Here is a 21,903-nt window from a genome sequence, read left to right as displayed (position 1 = left end):
AAAAACTAACATCAACATCCAGGCCTGGAGGGGACTGTGTGTCTGCCCTGCAAAGAAATAGCTCATTATCAGCTCAAAGTGTGAAACCACACTCATTTCACATCTGTTCATAAAATCCAAGGAACTAAACAGAGGTTTAACTATATCCTCGCACTCTATTTCCAACCCATTACATCAGCAACAAAGTTAAATGTGTGTTTGTGTGCTGACTGCAAAATAAAATGTGATATTGTTAGTGTTTCTTACTGTAGTATTCAAATGAAGCTTTCTAGGAGAATTCTGAGGGAAGTATATCAGAGAAAAGATGTTTGTTTGACACCACAAAACAGCAGGCAATAATTTTCCTTCTTTAGGACACAACAATCATGAAGTAGCCTACCTATTTACAAGTTTTTCATTGCAATTAAAACTTAACAATTGAGCTGCTAGGACCTTAAAGTCCTGCATTTAGGACTTTTTAAAAGCTTTAATTTTCACTTAATTGATGTATCAACTTTAAATACTTCTGAGACCCCACAGATACCCTGAAAATATCAGTTTAACATATTTTTGGAGTCAGAGATGTTCTACATATCATGCAAACATCCAAGTGTCAATATTTTCAGAATATTAACAAAATGCTACTGTCTTTGCTTTTTTACACGTTTCTCTTGGTGAAAATGAGACTAAAAAAAATCATTTCCTTTCAACTCAACAATTCATGTCAAATTTTCAATACTAGTCAAAATAATTGCATTTTGATATTTTCAAAATTGTTCAGCCCTAGTTTAACTGACCAAGATATTGTGTTTGCTATAATTTAGAATGAATCATTGTTTATTTTTTATTGAGAAATAGATCAGATTAAGAACTAAAAAAAATATCAAACCACAGTTCCAATATTGGGGAAAATTTTTAATTAGATTATTTTCCCAAATAATTTAGTCCTAATTGCATGTCTGTTTTTGGAAAAGCTGCAATCAACAAACAAACTCCACTAGAATTGTGTCTATCCGTAAGAAATCTTGGATGCCAGTTCAGTTCAGTCGGTAGATTTGGCCAATATGCAAAGGCTAAGGTCCTCAAAGCACTGGTCACAGGATTGAGTTCCAATCCTGTTTACTAAACATGGCCTGTTTCCCAAATTTCTTGTCTCTTTTCAGCTGTCCTATCAAAATAGAGGCAATAGCCCCCACCCCCCAAAAAAATCTTTAAAAAATTATGAACAAAATAATCCAAAGTAGCAACCTTTGAACAATGAAGCCATTGCATAACTGCAAATGTTTTCTCTGCGTGTTCACCTTGTTTCAAAACTAATTTCTGATAATAAAATGGTTGGAATATTATCAGACATGGTAGTTTTGGCTAATACCATATAGCCTACACTTTCACCATTATTTTACCATTATTGGTGGCATGGACAGTCCGCTGATGTGGACCTGCATGATTGCAACTGCTTTAAGTAACAGCCTTACATCTGTTATTATTCTAAATGTTTAAGTTAATCTTAGAGTTGCTCAACGTTATCTACTGTGATTACCTCCCAGTTTCATAGTCAACATAGCTGCGAATGTTTATATTAGAGGGATTTATTTATTGTCACACATGGTTGTTCCTGCTATGCTACACATACAGTAGTACTCAAAAAGTTAGAATATCATCTAAAAGTTACTTTTTTCCCTGTGATTTACTTCTGAAAGTTACATTTCCATATATTCTAGATGAATCTCATACAAAGTGAACAAACTGCTTGGTATCCAGTGTTGTCAGGTCATGTCATCTGCTGCTGTTGGTCCACTGTGCTTTGTAAGTCCAGAGTAAACATTGTCAGCCATCTAGCAGGAGATTTTGGAGCACTTCATGCTTCCATCTGCTGAGAAGTTCTATGGAAATTCTGATTTCCTTTTCCAGCAGGACTTGGCACCTGCAACAGTGAAGCCAAAACTACCAGGACAGGTTTTGCTGATCATGGTGTCACGGTGCTTTATGGGAAACCAACTTGAAGCCCGCAGAGAATCCCCCAGGAAAATGTCAAGAGGAAGATGAGAGACACCAGACTCAACAATACAGACAAGCTGAAGGCTGCCATTAGAGGTGGGCAAAAATAGATTCTTAGAGATGTGGAGGTGAAAGATTTTAAATTGATTTATGTAAATGCAATTATTAATAATCGATAATTAGTGGGGATGCTGAGTATCCACACTATTGATATTTGAAATATTTAATACTGTGGAATAGTAGGAACAAAAAGGTGGAACTCTGACACGCAGCGCGTAACAGCAAGATATAGATAACCTGTTGTTCATCCATGAAAAAGGGAATTTTTATGTTTGTAAATTCAGAAATGTTACAAAGAAAGGATGCTGCTACCATTGGTTAAGTTCAATTGTAAATTTGCAATTTACACACATCTTCCATTCGGGGACAGTGGAAATTTAATTCATCTCTTTTTTTCTAAACACAAAGGTAATATTTGTATTACGTTTGACACAGTGAGAGCAGAAATGTAAAAAGAAATAAAACAAGTGCATCAAAATGTATCAATAATCATTTAAGAATAGAATTGTAGCCCTATAAATCATTATTGTTAGCAATCTGGACCTCATAACACCTCAACAGTGCCACAGACTGACTGGCTCCAAGAAATGTTGCATAGTTACAGTAATTTGTGCAAAAAGAGCTCAAACCAGTTACTGAGTGCATAAATTGGCATAACTTTCCAAAAGGTCAACATTTCTGTATCATCAATCCTTTTTATCTGGTGTTTTGTGATATTCTAATGTTTTGAGATAGTCGATTTTTGATTTGTGTGAGCTAAGGCTATAATCATGAAGATTAAAACTAAAAAATCTGAAAATATTTCACTTTTTAATGATGGATCTAGAGTATATGAAAGTTTCACTTCTTGAATAAAATAATGGGAAAAATATTTTTTCAGGATATTCTAAGTATTCAAAATGCACCTGTACTCTTACCATCTCTATTGGCATTGTAACCATGCATCTCTTAAATTCATTGTTGCTCTGATTGTTTATCTCTATCACACCACCTACACAGCTTTAACAGACAGCTTTCAACATAAGTTTGGTTTTGCTGAGGTTCCTGTCTGTTAAGGTGACGTTTTTCTTTGCGCTTGTACTGTTGCTAAAAGCTGCTTGGTGCTGAGCTCATAGTGGATTAGTGTTAGGTCTTTATAAACAAAATAACAAAAATTTTCTGATTGTTTGATTCAATGTTATGTCCCATTTTTAAAAGGTTCACTTTAACAGTAGAAAAAAAAATCTCTACCGCCTGATAGACAGATTGGCCTGCTTAATGGCTCATTTATATACTTAAAAAAAAACCGCCAAGGGCATTTTTAATCACTTATCCATAATGATTTTATAATGCATGAGTGTTATCCATGTGTGTGGCTGATCTGGCTGCATGTGGGCTCATTGTAGCTGTTTGCCAAAAGGTTTAAGTACACCTCAGCTGCACCTCTTTGCCTGTTTCTTGGCTGACTGACAGGGACATAGAGTCAGTATTCCCAATAAGGACTGCTATCGTTCTGTTTCAGAATGCCCCTTCCGAAATCAAAACCTGACATCAATGAGAGTTGTCCCAGGTTCTGTTAGGTTTATGCTCTTAACACCAGTATTTTTAGAATTTGCAGAGGACATTAACATAACTTTTAATGCCAAGGCCATGTTGGAGTGCATATATGAAAATGCTTCTGACATTTGTTGACAGGTCATGTATGGCCTTTAATTTAGCTGGCAATCAAAACCTTGCAGAATATTTAAAAAGTAAAAACAAAGTCTAAATAAAACCATGTTGACACTATGTGTTTCAGATATTCTGTCAGTGACTGAGGAAGTTAAGGACAGGAACAAACTTGGTCAAACTGTGCTGTGACTCTTTGTGACGTCACTGAGAGCTGACAGAAGGAACTGAGAAGCAGACCAGATTTCTGCTGCTGCAGTCTTTTTTTTTTTAGCTCATTGACTGACTACTTCATATGACTTATTTGTTTTAGAACTGGGGGTTTCTTGCTAAAACTGTCATGGGATGACATAGCTTTACAGCTAACATTGTGCTTGAACGCTAACTGACGAGATGTCGGTCAAAGTGTGGTGTGCGGCTAAGGTGGCAGGATGTGACATAGTGGTCTCCTAGCATGGGGAAGCATGTTCAGTTAGTGTTACAGGAAACTGCTCAAGTGTGGCTCTGTGTGTTCAGTCAGACCATGAACCACTGATGATGGCTCACACAGGCCTGCACTAGACACAGCAGCTGTCTGCCTTCAGATGCTAGAGATGTAGTGCTCATCTAATTTGTACCAAAAGTAAAGCACAGACAAATATGACACATATGGAGTAGTAAAGTTTGTCCAGCATGGTTAGCATGGCCAACTGGAAGAAGGTTTTGACTAGCTGAAAGGGGACTCAAACTTGCTACATGAAGATGTACAGGCAGTTATTCCTAGTCAGTGCCATCTACAACCAAAATATTTCCACATTTTTTTAGATGTATTAGTGTTAAAATGTTGATGTCTCACCAACAGCAGGGCCTCTAGCTGGTTAATGTAGATCTCCTCACTGGCCAAGAAACCGGACAGTACCAGCTTTTTCATCTCCAGCCCTTTCTCTATGTCACCCTGCAGAAAACAAAGCAAAACTGATTGCAGTGATGTATAATATGCATGCACATTGTCATATATTTCACTCATATACACATGAACACTTGTCTTGTATCTAGGACTCATTCCTTTTCCAGTACAATGACTCAGGCTCATTTCCTGCCTGATGCCTCTGCAGCCATCGCATCAGGTAAACATGATGAGATTAATACACACGCATCTCAAGTGCACTGGAATGACCAGCAGCTGTTTACTGGGAACCTGTGTTCATCTGAAAACATCTAAATGAGTATGTTCCTCTTCCACCTTCACAGTGTCTCTGTGCTGTGGTGGTTTAGTGATTTCAGTACGAGGTGTCATCATCCTAATAGTGGGTGAGAAACTCGAAGAAGAAGCAGAACATATGGCAGGATAATACCTTCAGAGATGATAAGACAAATTTAAGTAAAAAAATTTGAAGTGATTTTGAGAAGGTGGAAAAATAAGGATGCAAACAGTGAGCTGGGAAGGTTAATCTCAGCTGAAATGTTTGACAGTGTTTCTGTTTATGCTCTACATTACATTAAATACATTCATTAATATTCCTGCCAAGTATCAGCTTGCAGGATTAGACCACTGAGTAAGACTTACTTTATTCACACCTTAACTGAAGAGCTAATCTTACAGAGTAATTTTAAAGATGCAGTATAGAATTTCTGCACTGAAATATATATATTAGAAAATGACCAATAATGGGACTTAGTTTTTAAGTTCAATCGTCCAAACTCACCTCTGTTAAAAAGACCTCCCCAACATTCTGCATTTCCAGCAAGTTAAGACCAGCACGGCTCAGCACTGCCCACCTCTACAGCCTCCTTCTCAATACTACTTCTTGTTCTGAATTGAGGATAAAAATGACTCCTCATAAGGCGTATTTACTTAACAGAAAACCAGTGGTTTTTTTTTCATTCACAAATTTCTCATACTTAGGGAGAAATGCACTGAAAAGGGCTCTTCTGGGTTAACATTGGAAGTGGTCCCAGAATGTGCATGCGTGCTGGAAGTAATGATAGAGAGCATGAGCATCCTGGGACCACTTCATGTGAACCTGGAAGTTCCTCAATTCAAAACATGAAGTAAACAGGAGATGGGTGGAGATGGGTGAAACTGGGCAGCGCTGGTCTGGGCTCGTCATCATATGGTACCTATATATCTTTTCCCATCATCTGTGCATGTATACTTCATGTTTTCTAGTGAAAAAATTTATTTTCTTCACAGAAAATTGACTGCGTATGGAGAACAATTGCTGTGGGTGTGACAAAGGGTCTCTGGGCAGGTTGCAGTTGATGACTGCATCTAACACCTAACCCACAGTAGCAGGAGTTTCAGGCATTGGAGACAGCAGCACAGAAATAATCAACCATTGTAGTTGATGGATATTTTTTTTTTTTGCTTTGTAGGTCACACATTGACATTAGTAGTAATTTTAGTCTGTTTCATAATTTTAATCTGTTCTACAATCTTTAGATAATCTACTCTATTTAAAACACTGCTAATGTATGATCAGATATATGATGGTGGGAATGTGGTACCTATTGTTGAATAAACAGTATGTATTTATAATAATGATTTATTAAAGTCTGTCCTTTCATTCACACTTTACTGTGAATATGAAAAAAATCAGCAGAGGTGTTAATGTTATCTAAACAAGTCAAGTCAGGCTGTTATACTTATAAAGCAAATTAAGCAATGTGTTAACCAACACAATCAGTGTGTGAGAGCTACTCAAACAAAACTCATTAAAATATCCCATTAATAAAACTGGATAAACAGCAGCTCAGGTAAACACGCTGATCATGAGCCTCTAATGCTCTCATTCACTCCTTCACCTGACAGAAGACACCTGTCTATGTACACAAACAGGCAATAAACTGAAAAATTACAGCCAAAGTGATGTTTGCACACTGTACATGGGAGGTCAAAGACCAACTGTGTGAGCGGAAAGAATGATTAATTATTAACACAAAGAGATACTTAGAGAGATATAAGCTCTTCCTGATAAGACGAGGAATGAGCTGTGACCTCATTGTTTTTAACCCAATCACTCCTGACGATTATTACATCCCTTTACACTGAAGGGAAATTGTCATCAAGAATAGTACATGCCTTTCGTGCACTGAATCTTCCTAAGTTATCTTCATTACAAGAAGATTATTAAACAAACTTAAAGATATGTGCCCCTTAAATATGCAACTGACAGTACTTATAAAAGAACTGTTTATATGTGAGAAGCCTTTGCTGCGTTATTATTGAAATTCTATTTTATATCTGTTACCTCATTCATTCGTGAAAGTGTTGTTGCTAAGTCTTTGTTTCATTTGTGGAAACTTTACAAGCAAGTAAAAGTGAAAAGGCAGAAGAAAGCTTACAAGCAATGTTTTAATCAGTCTTTTAAGATTTTCAGAGAGCTTTTTTCATAACTACATGAGTGATTAAGACTGGATTATATGAGCATGTGTAGTAATCAGGGTTTGAGCCTCTCAGTCTGTTTTAATCAGCTGCAAATAAACTAAAGTATCATTTTTCTTATGGCTCAAACACATAGTGAGTCAGATCCTTGGATTGTTCTTTGGTATGACTGTAAAATACAGCTCATCATCTATTTTAAGCACAAGGAACCAAATGTACATTCATCGGCCACTTTATTAGGAACGCCTTGCTAGTACCGGGTTGTACCCCTTTTGCCTTCAGAACTGTCTTAATTCTTCGTGGCATAGTTTCAACAAGGTTTTGGAAACATTCCTCTGAGATTTTGGTCCATATTAAAATGATAGCATCACACAGTTCATCCATGTACATCCATGATATGGATCTCCTGTTCCACCACATCCCAAAGGTGCTCTATTAGATTAAAAACTGGTGACTGTGGAGGCCATTGGAGTACAGTGAACTCATTGTCATGTTCAAAAAATCAGTTTGAGATGATTTGAGGTTTGTGACATGGTGCTTTATCCTGCTGGAAGTAGGCATCTGAAGATTGGTACACTTCAGTCATAAAGGGATGAACATGGTCAGCAACAATACTCAGGTAGGCTAGGGCATTTAAACGATGCTCAGTTGGTACTAAGGGGCCCAAAGCATGCCAAGAAAATATCCCCCACACCATTACACCACCAACACCAGCCAGAACCATTGATACAAGGCAGTGGTCTTCTTCTGCTGTAGCCCATCTGCTTCAAGGTTTAGATGTGTTGTGCATTTAGAGATGGTATTCTAACTTTGTTGTAATGAGTGGTTATTTGAGTTACTGTTGCCTTTCTATCATCTCAAACCAGTCTGCCCATTCTCCTCTGACCTCTGACATAAACAAGGCATTTGTAGTCCACACTGCCACTCTTTGGATATTTTCCCTTTTTTGGACCATTCTCTGTAAACTCTAGAGATGGTTGACTGGCCTGTCCGGCACTGACAACCACAAAGTTGTATCATGCAAAGGAGGAACCATATGTGAACACAATCCAGAAATGCATCTGTCTACTCTGGGCCATAGCTCATTAAAAATTGACTGGAGCAAAATGGAAAACTGTTCTGTAAACAGACAAATCTGTTTTTAAATTCTTTTCAGAAACCACAGACATTGAGTCCTTTAGAGCAACAAATGCTCCCATAAGACAATGCTAAACCATATATAACATCACTACAGCATGGCTTCACAGAAGAAGAGTCTGTCAGTACTGAACCTGCCTGCAGTCAAAAACTTTCACCAATTGGAGCATCATAAAATGAAAAATTCAGCAAAAAAAAAAAAAAACAGGACTGTTGAGCAGCTACAGTCTGACATCAGAAGATGTCAAGAATTGCATTTCAGCCCTCCCAAAAAACTCCAGCAACTGGTCTCCTCACTTCCCAGATGTTTACAGACTGTTGTTAAAGGAAGAGGAGATGCTACATGTTGGTAAACATGGCCCTGTCCCTACTTTTATGAGATGTGTTGCTGCCATCAAATTCAAAATGAGCTAATATTTTTCATGAAATGATGAAATGTCTCAGTTTCAACATCTAATATGTAGTTTATATTCTATGGTGAACAAACTACAGGTTTATGGAATTTGAAAATCAATGTACTCAGTTTTTATTTACATTTTACACAGTGCCCAAACTTTTTTGGAAGTGGGGATGTACTTGTTCCTAACTCCAAAACCTGATATAGCTAGGTAAGTGTCAGAACAATGGTGACAGCATGGTGCTGAAAACACCTTTATTTTATCTAAAGAGATAGCAGGAAGCGATATTTGTTAAAAGATACGACTTACCTGTGCACAGGGAGCTCCAAAATCAACACAAATCAACACAAAACAGTTCCTTGTCTGTATGTGCATACAAACAAGGAGCTGTTTAAAATGAATGGCCTAGTGGTGAGGATGCACCACATGTATGGAGGGGAGCACTGGTTCAAATCTGACCCACGGTTTTGCTTCTTTCCTATATTACCTTCCCCATCTCTCCTTGATACTTCCTCTTAATAAAGGCAAAACAGTTGTGATTTATGGTTCTAGCACAACCATTTACAGTATTGGCTGCTATACTGCTACATTGGTAACCTGTAAATTCCTTCACTATAAAAACAGTACCAGGGGAGCAGGTGGCCTATCGGTTTAAGGCACTCCCCATGTACGCGGGCGGCCCGGCTTCGAATCCGGCCTGAGGCCCTTTACCGCATGTCTCTCCCCGACTCTTGACCCTGTTTCCAACTCTATCCACTGTCCTCCTCTATCTAATAAAGGCACAAAAATAAATCTTAAAAAAAAAAAAAAAATAGTACCAGTCCCCCAAAAAATCCCATGTTAGTCCGTGTCCAGTATGTCAACTCTTCATTGTGGTTTTAGTGAATTACATCCTAGAACTACTTCTAATAAGACTTCCTTGCCGACTTATGTCTTGGATCGCTCTAAATCTTATTTCAAAGTGCAGAGAAATACACTTTACTCTCAGTAAATTTGTTTGTCAGAGACATGTAAAAATCACTCCTTCAATGACATGACCGGGAAAAAAGGGAAAAACTATTTCTTCCAACAGTGGGAAAATATTCCCTGTGCTGTACAAAGAGCTACTGTGTGGTGAGAGGGCAAGATGAGAAATACACGAGTGGTGAAAGCTTTTTTCCATGGCAGCCTCCTCCTGTGTGTGCACTTCACAGTCAGACCATATATACAGAAAATAACACTGTGTTCTTACTGCTCAATTAGTAGACCTGTTTTATGTTTACCTTGGACTAAGAAAAATAACCCTGCTTTTATTAGAGGAAGGCATCAATACAAAAAAGGCCTTTAATTATTATCAAACACAACTGCGTAGGAAAGATGGGAAAGATTATTGAATTGTAGATTTACTTCAGAAAGAACTTTTAAATGTTCCCAAATTTCGAGTATTGATAAAAAGTTAAAGTTAATAAAAAGTCTGTGATTTGATCTTGCTTTATTAGTTGGATCATCAATGCCAGCCTGTTGCACTGTAGAGGAGAGAGTCAGGGACTCAAAAGTGAAACACAGAGCTGTTTTCTGACACAGTGGTGAAATCTTCCCCTGCAAAACAGGACAACTCCTCAAGTTCCCCAATGACAGTATATACAAACAGGCATGAACACATAACCAGACATTTCTACTACAAGCTTTTTTTAAATGCTTGTTTGAATCAAAAGGACCATAATGCATGTAAATATCTTTTAATTATAATATCAGATTACTGTTATTATTTCTAACCCTTTCCGATGACTTGCAAGGCATTCTGGGAGACTTCCCATAGCACTCAGTTTGGAGTGTGCCTTTGGAAAATCAGAATTTGAAGGGCCTTGTATTCCTTGTACTTGACCCTACCCCTCCATTCCAGAAGGAACTGGGACACCCTGCACCTAGACCTGTACATGCAAAACATAGCTGCATGGCTAAGTGGGGTGGGGGACGATGGCTGAGACTTAAAAGTGTATGATTTACAGAAGCCCTAGGCAGCATCTGTATCTTTTTTACTCTGTACTGCTATCAGCATGATATCAGTACTGGCAGAAATGAGCTTAATAGTTTATTATCATTATTGGCAGGTATAAAAGTTTCAGCCATCATTAACAACGGACATATCAGCTCTGGATATCTGTCTACATTGTCTGTATTTGACCGTTTGAATGTGTTTGTGGAGTTTTAGGCAGGACAAACAGACCTATGTCAGCTGAAGTCTTCTTTTTTGTTTTTCCTCATTCCTTAAACTTTAAAGTGTGATCTTACAGAGGAAGGTGAAGGTCCTAACTACATATCGGTATCAACATCTGTATTAGCTAAAATGAGCTGGTAAGCATCTGTATGTAGGATATCAGCAAAAGGCTAATACTGTGCATTTGTACATTTTGGTTGTTTTCTAGACATCTCAACTTATTTACCTGATTACATTAAGGTAACAAAGCTGGTTTTCCAATGATGATGTGTAACTTTCTCAAGATCTCTAGAAACAACCAGAATGTACCTGTCATCACAGAAAATGAAGTAAAATAAATTACATGCACTCATGTCTCTAAAGGGCTTCTGTAATGATGAACTTTTTAAACATTTTTTTTCATGAGTATTAGATCATATGTTTTGCTTTTTAGGTCTAAACTGCAACTTTTTCATTAAATACATTTAAAGACCCTGTAAAGTTAAAATAGATCTGTGTTTAGGTTTGTTGTAGTTCAAACCTAGTTCAAATTTCAGTCGAATCAAACATCTCTAAGTTGATGAAATTAAGCTTTAAATTCATGAAAAACGAGACAGTAAATTCTGCTCCTGGTTGGTGTGGGCGTATCTGTTGAATGAGCTGAAGCCATGCCCACTCAGGAGAAATGCAATCCTCTCAAACTTAAAAAATGTTATCTGAATCTGAATTGAGGACAGCACTCACTGCACCACCCTGTCCCTTAAACTTACACTGACCTAGAAGAAGAGACAAAGTCCGTTTTCTGGTTCGAATCTCTGTTATGAGACTTTAAATGATCCATAGACCACTGGTAGCATTTAACTGACTGTTGACTTTCAAAAGGTAGCGACATCAGCTTACAGTAGACTGTACTGAGATGAACTGCTCTGTGATTTTATATTGTAGAGTTTGAGGGGCGGGGACGTTCCCCACTGTGTGCTCATGACACGAGCCCACATATTGGCCCCGCCAAAATTAAACCAAGCCAGGAAAGAGGTGAAAAACGATCTAACGATCTAAATGCAAAATTCAGTCACATGTAGATCTCAGTGATTTCACATGTTTACAGCAACCATATTCAAACATATCTAGTGTGTTAAGATACAAATATTGGATTTCACTTTATAGGGTCTTCAAGTGGATGGAAATTTTCTTAAATGTATGGGTTATGGGTTCTCATTAAAGAGGTGATAATGGGTCCTGGAGCTAGACAAGCTGAGAATCACGGGTTTAAATTACGCCTGCACAATATTTTATCTCAAAAGTTAACTTTTCCACACCCAATAGGGCTATTGTAGCTCTGTGCCCTCCCACTGACCTTTAACTCATGCAGCAGGATGAGACTTGGCGTTGATACAGTGGTGACTTATGATCAAGAGACCACATATTGTGCTGTATTTTGAAGTTGACTGGAGAATTTCTGGAAGGGCGCATGGGCAGTGGTACTGCTCCAACTGAGTACAGAGGCAGCTGTTTGCTCTACTGTGCCATTCACAAGAGGATCGCAGTGCCGCTGTATGTGGAGATTAGAAGTATGACTTGCTAAAAATAGATCTTCGATGACAAATGTTCTGACCAAAAGTAGCTTTAGTTTTGGTCAATAAGACTAAAACGAGATCAAATTGTGATTTAGTTTTCAGTGGACATTCAAAATCCATATTTACTCAGTGTGGGTAAACCAGTCAAAATACAACATATCTAAGCTGTAGAAGGCAGTGATCCCAGGTCTGACTGAGTGGATGGAAAACACAAGTGATCTGGCATCAGATTCAGGCAAAGCAAACAAATGCTTGGACTAAAAGAAAAGATTAAAATGATATTAATTTTTATGGACTAAAACTGGACCAAAATCTTTTCAGGATTAGATGACTAAAAAGATAAAGATCGAAAATGACTTAAATGCGACTAAAACTAAAAGGCAAAGTGAGCTAAACTAAGACTAAATTTAAGATGGATGCCAACATGAACACTGATGTATTAAAAAGGAAATAAGGGGACAGTTATAAAGTAAACACCTGAAAACACAAGGTATAGACGACTTCTAAATTGTCCACTGAGCTGTCTGTGTAACTTAAAGTGAACTGTGACATTAAGGAGCAGTGATGGGCTGATTTGACATCACTGTGGCTGCAGGGAGACACTACAGTTGCTTCATCAAAGTGTGCTGAGAGGAACAGTATAGAATTAAATTGCAATTTAAAAATGAGTGCACTTATTGTAGACCTTAATTAATGGCAATCAATGCAATTAAATATGTCAGCCTTTCTAGTTTTGATTCCCAACTACCTTAAAAGGACTGGAGTCTCTAACAGAGTTCTGCCTTGATTTGTCAAACGTCTTAACTAGAGGCCAGAAAATCTGAACTAGGCCTTACACTGGGACGGGCTTCTATTTCAAGTCCTACAGTATATTGGTCCCTCTGATCTCATTCTATGCCAGGACTGCGATATGAAGACATCAAGAGTGACAGGCTGCAGAGCAGGGGAGGCCTGCTTTCTATCAATCCATCTACTCAAAGTACACACCCACAAAAACACACAAAAACACACATATAGACACAGAAGCGAGCTTTTAAACAGACACAAACTGGGATAACAAACAGAAACCAGCCCACTTTAAGAAGCAGCAGAGCGGTGTGACATGTGCTTTAGAGTAGCTGCTTCATCATCAGGTCACACTGTCTTGCAGCACAGATGGCTCTTAGGCACACGTAGCAGCACATAATGTGGCCACATTGTACAAAGACAACAAAAAAACTTCACTATATCTAGACAAGATTCAAGCCTTGTCAGAGTGTTGCAGACCTAGGAGTCATGTGTGTCCATGGTTGCATGTTTCTATAAGTAGTTCCTGCATCCAGCCGTCCAGTCTCACCTTGAACTGTGCATGTACCGGAGTGATGGGTTCCAGCTCCCCATCTCCATACTCAAACAGCTCCTCCTCCTCCTCCAGCACCCTGTCCAAGTAGCACAGCACCTCCTCTTCTTCCTCCTCCATACTTCTTTCCTTTCTTCACCCCTTCTTCTTCCCTTTTCTCGCCTCCTCCTCCTCTCCTCTTTCTTGCCGGAGAATCCCGTCTTCAGGGCCTGCCTGGACACATCAGTGTTTTCCCCTTAGAGCAAGTCGTCTGGACACCGAGTGAGAGAAAGGGAGAGGACCCCGCCTACACAACCCCACCCCCTTCCTCTGCCGGGCTTCCTGGTGTGTATGTGTGTACTCTCAGTGTGTGTCGACTGCTCCACCTCGGTCGATGAGGTCTGCCCTCCCTCTACATACCGCCCCTCCCCTCACAACAAATACTCTCCAGCCACTTCCTTGATGGCTACACAGGCCATCTGTGTCTGAGCTTCACTGGGAGAGTCCGCCTGCTTCTTCTCTCTTCACTGCTCACTTCCGTGTCTTTGGGCACTTCCTCAAACACACGTCTCTTTCTTGAGTGCTGCAGCGTTCATTTCTCTGTTCTCTGTCTGGTCTCTGTCCATTGTGTCTGTATTGATCTGCTGAGAGCCTTGGATGTGGAGCTGAGAGCAGTTAACGTGCTGCTAGCGTGGCTGATTCTAATTACAGGTCACTGGGTAACAGCACTTTAGCACACACTGGACACAAGGTTAACTATAAAAAAAGTGATAAAATTAAACACATGTGCACCAAGCCTGGCTGTTCCAAAAACCAGTGACTCCAGATGTAAGAGAGGAAATTGAAATGGCAAAAGTTCAGAGTTTTTCTGCTTTTGTGAAAGAAAACAGTTTATTTGCCATGACCTCTCACCCTTCTCCTGACCTCCTGCAAAATCAACTACACTCAAGATTTTTCTTCCTCCATTTTTATGGCTCTTACAGGAGGAGATTTTTAAGATTTTTGCTCATATTTTCAGTCCATTTCTGCAAGCTGATCCTGCTAAACCCTGTTAAGGTTTGACAACAGTCCTGGACAACAACATGGGTTATCTTTTTTTTAACAAGCCATGTAAGGAGTTGGGGAATGAATGGAGGTGGAAAAAATACAACCAGATGAGAACAAAAATTCAAGGAAAAAAGTAAAAAGGTCAAGAAAATTTCTAACTTTCTACAAGAAAAAAACAAAGGAGGCAAACAATGGTAGAGAAACAGGAACAAGAGCCTTTACACTAAAGTTATTCTCTCAAAATCATCCTTAAGTTCAATTTAAACCCTTGTGTACAGCTAATTAAACACTCCTCATGCTGTACGTGTTCATGTTGGCATGGATGTGTCAGCGCTGGATCTCCCTTGTCAGCAGATGAAAGGTCTGTGCAAACTCAGCGGAAAGAAAGGCCGACTTTACAAGGTGGTGAAGAGAGGAGGACTGCAGTGACTCCACAAAGAGTCTCTTCAAAACAGCCGCCACTCTGACCTGCTCTGACTCAGACTCTTACTCAGGTGTCTTGGCTGGTGTTATCATGATATAAGAGTTTAAAAGCTTTGAAATGATTCTGTTAAAAATCAAACAATATAGGTGATGATATTGATATCCCTGTTTCAAATCCAGGGCAACAAAAAGCCTTAAGCAACAAACACTAGGTTGAACGACACAAACTTGCAGGCAAGTTCCCACACACTGTCTCAGCTTGACAAGTTGACAATAGAGCATATTTGTGCAATCTTAATGATGTGTAGTTTGCTTGTAATTTTTGACACACTGGTTCCTCTCTTATGCACTTGTCTTATAAAGTAGATGTTCTTTTCTTTTTAAGTTGCAGCCACTTCTAATACATTTTTTCATAAAATAACATGAAAATATTGATTAAAAAACTACCGGAATTGAACTTTAAATATTCAAAATGTTGACAACCCTTGTCTTGACGCATACAAAGCTGCCATTGACCACTACAGCCCCTGCACTGTATTTCTTCAAGTCTTTAAAATGGCACGTTTAGTTTAAACTGTAGATAATTTTTATGTCAATTTGGATGAGACATTCAATTATCTGTTGGTGCATTCAAACAAACATGCATGCAATGTTGGCTTCCTGAGGGTGAAAGACTTAAAATGTAAGTATTTTTGTGCTGATGGAACTGAGAGGGCAAAACCATTTGGCATTTTAAGATTGTATTCAAAACTAACTTTTGCCCTACTTGACAAATCTTGTGTCCTGTTGCCAGACCAAATACAAATGGGCTGGTCTTTTGAGGAGCTTTACACTAGATCGGATCCACTTTCTAAGGTTCAGACATTCAGTCCTGTGCCTTTGTGGACAGCTGGAGGACCAACCAAGAGACAGTCTGCTCAATTCACAGCTTTCAGTCATATGACTGTGAGGGCCAAAAGTGCCCAGAGGAGTGTGGCAGCTGCCACTGACCACTACTCAGAGCTACAGCACCTGCATTTTAATTCTTCAAGTCTTCAAAATGGCAAACTTAGTTAAACTGTATTTTTGTCACTGTTAAAGCTTATACTATACTATATATATACTATATTATTCTATTATTCTATATATTATTCTATATTATTATTATACTATTCAAATCATTAAATGGTAAAAGTGCCAGCCAGAACTACACTTTGTCAATGTTTATGTATCAAAAGTAGCGAAAATATAATTAACAAACATAACTGCGTTTAGCAAACTACTTCTTAGTGAAATAAATACACCATGTAAACCAATTTCACACTACAATGGTACAACAACATTAAACTGTAATGGTGCAAAGTTGGTCTGGCAGAATGTGGCTACTGTTAACAGCGCTAGCACCTCTGGTTTTCAATCCTTTTTGTAAGGTAACGTCCACATTCTTATGCTGAAAGTTGTCAATTTTCAGTTGTGTTAGTATAACTTGACACAGTCTTAGAAAAACTTTCTCCCCATTTTTGAAGTCAAAATAAACCATGCATCAGATTCAAGAGCACTGTTATAGCAAGGCATTTATCACTAAGAACAACTACAGAGGCCACTAGTGGCAGGTGGCTGAGTTACAGTTTAGATGGAGCATTTGACTGGGATTGTTGGCCCAAACGGATTTAAAAAAAGGTAGCCAGCATCCCTAGTTTAAAGGAAGTCACATTTTCCTGACGTTAACAAAATATTTTATGTCAGAATTACAGGAGCGTGAGTATCGGACAGCATAAATCTGCTTTTTGCTCCTGACTGAGTTTTCTTCCTCTCGTGGGGTTCTGTAGAGGTACAGCCTGTGATTGTCTTCAACATTTAGTGCTTCTAATTGAAGAACAACTTTTTTTAATCAAAACAAAAACAAGACTGGCTTAAACACTAAGGTGTAAACCAAGACAGTCAACATCTTTGTAGCTTACAGCAGTGGGAGGCCTTTCTCACCAAGGGGCAGTTCCATGAGTGCATGACATCGCTTGAAGTCTATAAGCAAACCACTGTTACAACCCTGGATGTATTATTGTTTGATTTTGTATTTTGTAGAGGCTCAGTATTTTTGTTTGAGTGAGTGCCCTGTTTGTCTCATAATTCTTTAGTTTCTTACTCTGTCTTGGTTTAATTTATTTCATTCAGAGTGTGTTAGAGATTGAAAATGGAGATAGTGTGTTGAATTGGACTTGGTACCTCTGAATCATCGTTGTGCTTTGGAGTTTTTGTAATTAACCTTTTTGTTAATAGGAAAAAAGTCCAGCTATTGGTCCTGGGACTTGAGAGTTTTATGCACCCCTCTATACCACTAGATGTGTGCATGACACAAATCTATCACTTTTAGACTCACTTTATGCCAAAGATTCCTCCAATTTAAAACCAATTGAAGACATATATTTTATTCATTTGAAGTATATTATTTTCATTATGTGTTTCATATGCATGTTTTTAGAACTAGTCTTTATCAGTGAGTACTTCAGTCATTCTTTAAGTGTGACTACAGTTAAAAGGATTTTTTTCTTTAAGTTTCAGATGTCTTGACTTCTCTGTTCTTCCCCCTTGTGACCACTAGATGGAGACATCTTCTCATGTACATGAGTTGACCCCTACATAAAGACTCACAATGAATAAAACAGAACAATGAGCTTAATAATTCATGAATCCCAATCATAACAAGGTCAGTGATAAAGGCCAAAATGTATTCACAATATTGTGTTAGCACAGTGATAATAGAGCCGCTTGAAAAAGAGCTACAAAAAGGGAAGTGAAGCATGTAGTTTAAAGGGCTAACAGATCAAATGAGATTGTCGATGCAAAAAGACGTGGGACAGAAAGGGTGTCATAGTGAGAAGGCCGTTTTACCTGCTGACTGTAGAAAAGAAAAAAAAAGGTAGATTCCTCTAAGGCTGTGAATGTGTAAATCAGCATAGGTCTGAGTCAACCTCGTGGTTGTTGTTTTATTCATTCAGATGGTTTCATGCTGCGCGTCAAAACTGCTCTAATTTGTGAGAGGAGGAAAGCCCTCCTGGCCTCTTTTCTCTCTCTTTCTCTCTGTGTCTGTGTCAGGGTTGGTTCAGGTCAGGGTCAGCGTGACTCCCGCTGAGCCTCCCAGGGATGCTGAAGCACCAGCTCGCATAGTCAGACACAACAGAGGTCACGGAAGACACACGAGCCACATTTATACAAACGCATGCACACGCACAGCCATGAGGCATTAAAGGAGCCCAGCTAACCCCTCGACAGCTGACACACAGAGGGTTAAAATGCTGAAATATGCAGGCTCAAACATTTAGAAGACACTCAGCATTTCTTTGAGGGTGTCACATTGCTTCTCTGAACAGAAATGCATAGCAATGAGAGCATTTGTTCAGTGTATTTCAATTTCATGAGAGATTTTGCATCAGCTTTTCAAACTGCCTGCTGTCTGGAAAATATTAATTGGCAAAATCTTAAGAAAACAGAGAGTGATTCATATTTCCTGCTGCAGCAGTAAACAGAAACAATGTGAATGAATAAACAAAGACATTGGAACCTACAAATAGGGCTCACATGTTACCAGAATTAAAACTTTGTTATGACTCTAGTGAAGTGCTATGAAAAAGTATTCAACCCCTCCCTGACTTTTTTTTTTTTTTTGCATATTTTTGAGCATGTCCGCAAATAACTGGCCACGAGTTTTTCACACCGATCACCCAGATGTTTTTTTGTCAAATGTGAGACAAGCCTTTTTTTTACATTTTGGTTAACAGTGGTTTTGGCCTTTGAACTCTTCCATGGATGCAATTTTTGCAGTCTCTTTATTGTTATTGAGTCATGAACACTGACCTTAACGGAGGCCACTGAGGCCTGCAGGTCAGTAGATGTTGTTCTGGGTTATTTTGTAACCTCCCGGATGAGTTGTTGATGCGCTTTTGGTTGGCTGGCCACTACTGGGAAGGTTTACCACTGTTCGAGGTTTTCTCCATTTGTGGATGATGACTCATACCATGGTTCACTGGAGTCCCAAAGCCTTAGAAATGGCTTTGTAACACTCTCCAGACTGATAGATGTCAGTGACTTTGTTTCTCCACTGTTCTTGAATTCCACCATGATGTGTTGCTTTATGAGGTTCTATTCAGATCAACAAAAATAGAACATCTAGGCATCCAATATTGGGTAGTTTCTTGTTTTAAAGGTTTAAAAAAACTGGCAAACTCCTCCACATTGTCTAAATTGCATAAAACATTGGCAGAATTTAATTTTTGTGCAATTCAGACAGTTTGCAGGAGTCTGTCTCCTTTTTTTATAACTTACAACAAGAAATGTCCCATTATTGAGTGGCTAGAAGTTTTATTTTGTTGTCGTACAAGTTCTAGCCACTCAATAATGGGACATTACTTGTAAGTTATTAAAAAAAGGAGACAGACTCCTGCAAACTGTCTGAATTGCACAAAAATTAAATACTGCCAATGTTTTATGCAATTTAGACAATGTGGGGGAGTTTACCAGTTTTTTAAAAGCTTTAAAACAAGAAACTACCCAATATTGGATGCCTAGATGTTCTGTGTTTGTTGATCTGGTATACGTGGTTGATGGATTTATTCTTGGAGTCAACTGATGTAGATTTTTCAGGGCCGATACCAAAGGCAATTATTAGAAGTTCAGAAGATAATCAATATTTGGAACCAATATGCTGGCTCCCATTTGAGAGGTTTTTCTTTGTCCCATTATTGTTGTATTCTACATCCACGAACAAACAGCTGATTTGTCGTGGTGGCGTCAAACTCCATCTGGGTCAGCAGTCATTTCCTGCTGCTGTGAATACACCACCCGCCACGTGCTGCAGGCAGTCGGCTATTCAGGCTAATTGCTAACAATTACAAGGGGTCAAGACACAGCCACTAACTTCCGGGGGAAACAATCAGCGGCCCAGAAAAGACCGTCGGCACAGACGGAGCCTGAAGTGGAGTCATGTCAGGTGAAGCTCCTGCTGCTAGTAATGAGGACAATCTGTGGCTAATGAAGAGTCAGCTTTAACTTTATCACTCTCCTGACACATGAACAGTGTGTGTTTGCCATGACTGAAGGTTAATTTGACTTCTTTGAGCTGCCGAAGCCTCATTTTGACCGAATGCTGTTCTCTATCATTAACACTGAATCCCTCAGTACGACCTGTACAGACTGGAGGTAAGATTACAGCAGCAACTCTTGCCTTCAATGATAAATAAGGATAAATAGGAATCTGTGGCTCTGGATAAAAATGTGATTGATTTGCTTAAAAGCAGAAAATGCAATGAGCTGAATGCAGCAAAGAATTACAATGACAAACTGCAAATGGAGCTTCATTACCATTCATTCATGCATTCACCACCAAAACCCCATCATGTTATGCAGCAACTGCATCAATTAGCTCCTACAATGATTGGTTAAGCTACAAAAACTGCTTGCCAGCTATTTTAATATAAAGTAAAAATGTCAGACACTTGCATGATCCAGCTTCTTGTGATAATGGTTCGTTGCCTTACTGCTTTTGTGTTTCTATGACAGAGGAAGAAGAGTCTTTGGATTTGGGAGTTGGTCTCAAAAGATGAATTGCAACTAAGAAGCATTTCAGATATTTGAAGCTTTCTTTAAACCAAACTTCCAAGGGAAAAGGACTGTTTTGGATACATCTGAAAGTCAGTTTCCTCTTTTTCCCAAGATAAGTATTTTTTAAAACAAAAATGTAAAACACTTGCATGGTCCAGCTGCTGAATTAAAGAAGTCTTTTAGATTTGGAAATTTGTTTTGAAGGAGGAAATGTGAAAATGTAAGTCACAGCTCAAATTGAGATCAAACTTGTTCAGATTATAGAAACTAAAAGATTAATGGATTATGGCCTGTGTCCATAGCCTCTGTTTATTTAGTGCTGGCAGCACTCATCTTCAGTACAGAGACAATGTAGTCAATGCTTTCAGTGCTCAGTATCCTGAATGCAAAAAAGAGCAACTTTCAAAACTGTGCTACAATTACTTTTCTCTTACTGACCAATCAAACTCAAGAAGGGCCATGACTTCTATCCAGGTTCTATGAGGGTTTTTATAACTGCTGCATATTCCAGCACACAATTCTGTTACAGTGTTTCCATGTTTTCCTAGCTATTTTCCATGACTAAAGGTAAACATTAAGCAAAGCAAGCTCTGAATAACAGCCTTACAAGGGAAAGCAGAAGTCAGCTTTGTAACTTAGCAACAATAAGTGCTGGTGAGAAGCACTCTGAACCTAAGGCTATAGGTGCAGCAACAATGAACAGAAAGTTCTGTCTATGGGCACAATGCCTAAATCTTAAACACAACTAGCATAAATATCTTAAAGTTAAACTATCAGCAGTAACAGGACTAAATAAAACAGATAAATAAGATATTGTGTAAGAAATATTTCACGGTTTTGTTCTTCACTTTGATGTAAAGTTTGCCGATGTGAAGAAATGGAGGGTCAATTTTTACAGCAGTTGGCCCTGATGGTACTGCAGATTGGCTGCAAGAGGCCATTTACAATTACCCCCCCCCCCCAAAAAAAAAAAAAAAAAATTTGAACAATTTACTTAAATTACACCTTTATTCAAATTGATTTTGTTTGATGAAGAGCACTGGTGTCACAGTTGAACAGGTGTTGAATTAACTGATGACACACCCTGCTTGCTAACATAGCCAAAGTTTAGATCACACTACATTGTCTGCATAGGTAAGTTATCTCAAGCTACATTAGCTTTAGCTACATTTACCAAAGCTCACATTGCTTAAGTTAATTAAGCT

General features: G+C 38.6%; 1 protein-coding gene across 4 annotated transcripts in view; it reads right to left on the bottom strand.

Annotated features, from left to right (window-relative positions):
• The window catches only part of abr (ABR activator of RhoGEF and GTPase), a 237,685-nt gene that overhangs the window by 124,573 nt on the left and 91,209 nt on the right, over positions 1 to 21,903 (bottom strand). For 3 of the 4 annotated variants that reach the window (XM_041801080.1, XM_041801081.1, XM_041801082.1), the window contains exon 3: positions 4,520 to 4,618. In XM_041801080.1, coding sequence (XP_041657014.1) covers positions 4,520 to 4,618 — 99 coding nt within the window. Of the gene's footprint in view, positions 1 to 4,519; positions 4,619 to 13,672; positions 13,926 to 21,903 lie in introns of those variants that run through there. The other variant, XM_041801083.1, reaches the window with a different exon arrangement.

The sequence above is a fragment of the Cheilinus undulatus genome, linkage group 12 (assembly GCF_018320785.1).
Source record: "Cheilinus undulatus linkage group 12, ASM1832078v1, whole genome shotgun sequence".
NCBI lineage: Eukaryota > Metazoa > Chordata > Actinopteri > Labriformes > Labridae > Cheilinus > Cheilinus undulatus.
Note: the sequence above shows the minus strand (reverse complement) of the source record. Positions and strands in the feature narration are given on the sequence as shown.